General features: G+C 37.9%; 1 protein-coding gene across 1 annotated transcript; it reads right to left on the bottom strand.

Annotated features, from left to right (window-relative positions):
- Positions 1–1,535: 1,535 nt before the first annotated feature.
- On the bottom strand, positions 1,536–3,368 carry CER1 (cerberus 1, DAN family BMP antagonist). The gene is made up of 2 exons (XM_032676488.1): positions 2,844–3,368; positions 1,536–1,983 (listed from the first exon to the last, which is right to left on the bottom strand). The coding sequence occupies exons 1-2, from the start codon at positions 3,366–3,368 to the stop codon at positions 1,690–1,692; spliced, it is 819 nt and encodes a 272-aa protein (XP_032532379.1). The 3' UTR covers positions 1,536–1,689.
- Between the last annotated feature and the right edge of the window lie 1,647 nt (positions 3,369–5,015).

Here is a 5,015-nt window from a genome sequence, read left to right on the forward strand (position 1 = left end):
ATAGCTTAATATCTTTCTTGTATTGTGGTGACCAAAACTGCAGATCTTGACAGCTATTTACTTAGAATGACATCCTATATCATGACATAACATATAAACAGCTATATATAGGTTGCACATCAGTCCTTTGTGTAAAAGGATAGAGAGAAGACTTTCTTCAGTTTTACTATGCAATTTTTATTATTTAAAAACAGGTTTATGTGTAATGAAAGGTGACTACATACAGTTCATTCCCTGCAAGTGACCTGCAGAAGCAAACAGCTTCAGATCCAGTATCAGAATATCATTCAGATGCAATTTTTAATAAATATTCAACTTAGGACTCGCACTCCAAAGCAATGCTGCACATATTTTTTGACAGAATATTAAGGCACTTCTGATGCCATGGCAGTTCAAATACAAGGAATCATTTACCCAACCCTTGAATTGACCAGCTAAATCAATAGTAATTTCCAATACCCAAAAAAAAAGAGTTGTGACACTTTAACAACAGTGGCCCAGTTCGGAGAGTTTGACAATAGCAATGGAACAGATTCTCAGAGGACTGAAAGAACTGGCTTAGAAATAGACTGAACTCTAGTTGCTGGAAGCTGATCTCTGCCTGGTGTGCCAGATCTACAAGAGAAATCCAGGGAGAAGCAGCTGGAGTGAGCAGGAAAGCCAGCTAGCAGCTGCTGGTGCTGTGTTGCTTAGCAGTAGACTCAGACCCTTCCTAGCAGAGTTCTCTCAGTTGCCCCTGTAAAGCTATTCAGGTATTGCCATGATGATAAAGTCCTTGTGCAGATCTTCTGTCACACAAGTGCCTTTTCTGCTTTAGTTTAGGTGTTGAGAACTTGAACTATACTTGGATTCACTGAAAATGTTAAAACTTATTAGATTGGAAAATACACGTTGTCTTTCCACAAATTTAAATAATGATAATAACATTTAAATTTAAATGTGAATAATAATAACAACAAAAATCCATCTATGATGTTTTCTTTGAGATTATAGCATTTTTTATATTGTACAGTGTAACACTTTCAGTAAAAAAAAAAATGTACAGAGCAAATGCAGGCATATAGGAAGAGAACAAATGGTTTCTATGGCAAAACATCCTTTGCAACTACTAACAATTGGTGTAAATTTTGAGGACTATTAGTTTTCAATGGGAACTGAACTCCAGGTGGGAGCAATCAGAATGACATTAACTAGTCACAGTTTTCTATGTGCTTTGTGTCCTTTTATATTTCATGCTTTCCAACCATTAACTTCATGTAAAAGTAAACCTGTTTTTGCAGGGAGGAGACTACTTCCCTGCAAAATATACTGGCAGTCTCTGCAAGCAAAGGAAATGTAAACCAGTCAGTACATTTAGTTTTTGCACAGTTAAACAATGTTAATTCTTCAGCCATTGTTTACTAGCATCCCAGAAACAGTGATAGGAAGGGTGGAAAAATATTTAAGGTTTTTCCTTGTTAAAGTAAGACCTTTACACATAGGCCCAGTAATCTCATCTCCACTTCTTTAACAGCTGCAAGGAAACATCTGTTACATTTTAGGTAAAGTTATTATTGGAACAGAGAAGAAGTTCATGTAGAAAATCTATATTTTTAATATTTTTATGTACTAGAGTGATGACAGCTTTACTTGTTTGGGTTTTTTCACTGGTGAAATCTTATGATTGTGTTAAGAGGTACTTTGCACTGGTTAATTGTGCTCATGTACATTTGCATGTAAGTTTGACAGTTGAGATCCAGTCGCAGCATCTTTAATCTTCCGAGTCTCACATTTACACTCTTCTACAATCATGATTTCTTTGACCACTGGGACAGAACCAGTGCAGTTGAGATTCAGGCGCTTCATGGAGAACTTACTGGGCAAGCAATGAGAACAGAAGGTATAAAGATGATCTTCTGGACCAGGAACATGAAAGGAACTACATTTTCCAAAACACAGATTATTCTGTACTGTCACCTTCTCACAGCTGTTATGAGTAACACCCTGAAACAGAAAGCAATTTTGGGTTTCTGGTAAGAAATGGCCCACAGACTTTGCTAGAAGATATGAACAAAAAAAACACCACCAACAAAACAACCCTCAAGAAAACAACACTGCATTTTTTTCTTCTCAGAACAAATGGTACAGGTTTCTAGGCCACATCTATATTTAAATATGTCTGTGTGAAATAAATTTAGTTCTGGATATGAAAAAACATAGTCCTTGACAGACTGTGACTACAGAAACACTGAGAATAGATGTTGACTTACAAGGAATGTGACACTTCTATCTATACTATTTACTTGTCTTGGTATTACTGTATGACAGGAGGGCTTCATCCTTGCATGGGAAAATTTATCAGTTCTCCAGCATTCTTAGCACAGAATCAGGTCTAAGCATCAGTCTTCTAATTAATACAGCAGAAAAGAATCCTTACTTAGCTTTAAGAAAACAACCAGCTAATCCTTTTAACAATTATCCTGGGACTCTGTAAATATGCACGTGTGACTGTGTATATACACATACATACATATAAATATATATATATATATGTATAATAATTCTGATACACAAATTGTTGAGGTGTATATTAATTGAATGGATAATTACTCCCCAATGCCCTGCTTGCTTAGGCTATGTCAGAACATCTTTGCATAAAAAGAATAAATAGCTCTCTGAAAATCAAGTGTGTGGCTTTCCAGTGCTGCAATTTAGCAGTTTGCCTTATCAGACTAAAGTTTTTTCATCAGCATTTTTCAGCTGCTCATCATGAAGCCCTGTGACTTAGCCACTGAAATAACCCATGTATCTTTAGTTGCTGATTACATAAGGCATGTTTGTTGATCTCAGACACCTGTTCTTACCTGGGCGAAAGGCAGGGTTCTGCAGTTTTCTTGATGCATTTCATTGGTCTTGATTGGCAGGACAACCTCTTCAGATGCTGAATTTTTCTTTAAGATGAAGTGGTCCCAGAATTTCTTGGCATCTTTTCTGTAGGGAGACTCAGACTCCCTCTTGCTGGAATAATGGGGTGGAGAGAAGTTTTCCGCAGGAGAGATCTCTCTGGGTGCTGCCCAGGTTCTCAGGCCTTGGCCTGCATAAAGTTCTGCATTGGGAAGGATGAATCTTGACATTTTTTTCTCCTCTTTCTTCTCACTTTCAGATGCTGTCTGTGGAATTGCTACAAAAAAGCTTGGTACTTCCAGCTTGTCCTCAACAGCTACTGGGTTCTCACCTACCAGCTCACGAAAACTCTGACTTTTAAGATTTTTGTCTGGATACAAAAAGTGCTGAAATGGCTTTCTGCTTTTCCTTCGCTGTGAATTTCCCTGTGGCTCTGTGGATCCAAGACATGAGAGCACTAACAGCTGAAGGAGAAGCACTGACATGATCCTGGAAAGTGCAACCCTGTTGACCTGCTGCTATTGCAGTGAAAGTAGTGTGCTAGCTTTATACAAGAGCCTGGTGTCAGCTTATGGCTGCTGTCTGTGTGCAGAGGAGGGGAGGGCTCAGGGGACACCCTGGTGTGTCTAATTGCATTCATTTACTGTAGATTACAATTATGATAGGGGAGTTTGTGCTAATGAAACTCTGCTCTCAATGTGGATTATGTGTATTAGAAGTTCCTATCTAAAATCTAGTAACCCAGGATGTTGTGGGGGACAGAAGGAGTCAGCAGGAGGAAATGTTTGGATAAGATATCTAGTTTAGGCCTAGGAATTAAGGAAACATTTGAGGTTGTGTATTAGAATGTTCAATGTCTTCATTGTTTATTTTGCCTTTCATTCCATAGAGCCAGAGCCTGTCAAAATAGGGAGTGTTATTTCATTACAGTAGGAAAAGGTAAGCGATTGAAGTTTTCTAAAAAAGGAAGGTGGATTTTGAGACTTCAAATCAGACCACATTTTCAAAAATTAAGTCTGACTTTGGTCTTTCAGGTTTGGGATACGCCCACTGCCAACTGACCAAACTGGTGCTCAGGCACTTAGAAGAATCTGGCAGGGAGCACTAGCCCTCACAGTAGGTTTGCAGCTGCTGGAATGCAGACATGTCACTAGCACAAAGTAAAAGGTCTCAGGGTGAAGAAACTCTGCTTCCTAGATTCTCAAAGATTAACTGACAGTACCATATCCTGTACATGCACCAAAGACACTACAGGCATCCTATGAAGCTGGTAAACAAAATGAGCATTTAAACAAAGCATGTTAGAACAGACATATTTTATGATTCTAGCCATCAATGTCTTAATAGAAATACCTAAAGACTACTAGATCTTAAAATGGAGGCATCTTTTGCAAAATTACCATGCTATGTACCATGCAAAAAAAAAAAAAAAAATCTGCTAGAACATCATATAGAGAAAAGTTTTGGGAGAAGGAAAACTTATTTTCAGTAAAAATTGCAAACATTGATCCTAATATGAAAATACTAAAAAGGAATTCTGCATCAGATAATTTGCCATTTACGTACTCTAATCTCTCTTCACATACCTGTTTCTACCGGAGTCTAGCAATAGACTCTGAAGTTTGTATTATTCTTGAATATGTAGGTAGTGTGTACTAGATGTATGAAGTTATTTGACTTTTAATTTCCAGGAAATTAGTTTATTGCCTGATAATTGAAGTAAAGTGATTGCCTACTAATGCCCTTGTGAGACACTGACTTAAAACTTTAGCACAAAGTTAGTGGAGGTCTAGAGGTTTTCCATACTGCAGAATTCATTTGAGTTAAAATTTGTTCTCATCTCGTGATCCATCCTGAGAGAGAAGTGCATGTAGCTCCAGCAAGAATGAGTTTCACACACCAGCATTAGAATGTATTTGTGCCTTCACCTCAGTGGGATGATTTCATTAAGGGAAGCACAGCCATCAAACACAAGCTTTATTACTCTGTACTTTCTGCCAAAAGCAATTTAAACTACCAGTGGTTTGGTGCCTTCCTTAAGTCTCAAGTTTGCCCTGGGAGGGCAGATTCTCCCACAATTATCAGAAGTGAAATAATGGAAATTACTGGCATCTGGAATAAGATCAGCTGTG

This window comes from Chiroxiphia lanceolata, chromosome Z (genome assembly GCF_009829145.1).
Source record: "Chiroxiphia lanceolata isolate bChiLan1 chromosome Z, bChiLan1.pri, whole genome shotgun sequence".
Taxonomy (NCBI): domain Eukaryota; kingdom Metazoa; phylum Chordata; class Aves; order Passeriformes; family Pipridae; genus Chiroxiphia; species Chiroxiphia lanceolata.

Bases quoted from the DNA above. Each gene is read 5' to 3' on its own strand.
- CER1 (XM_032676488.1), bottom strand. From the start codon at position 3,368: ATGTCAGTGCTTCTCCTTCAGCTGTTAGTGCTCTCATGTCTTGGATCC. The intron at 1,984-2,843 runs GTAAGAACAGGT...TTTCTGTTTCAG, and splicing joins GAACCCTGCCTTTCGCCCAG to GGTGTTACTCATAACAGCTG.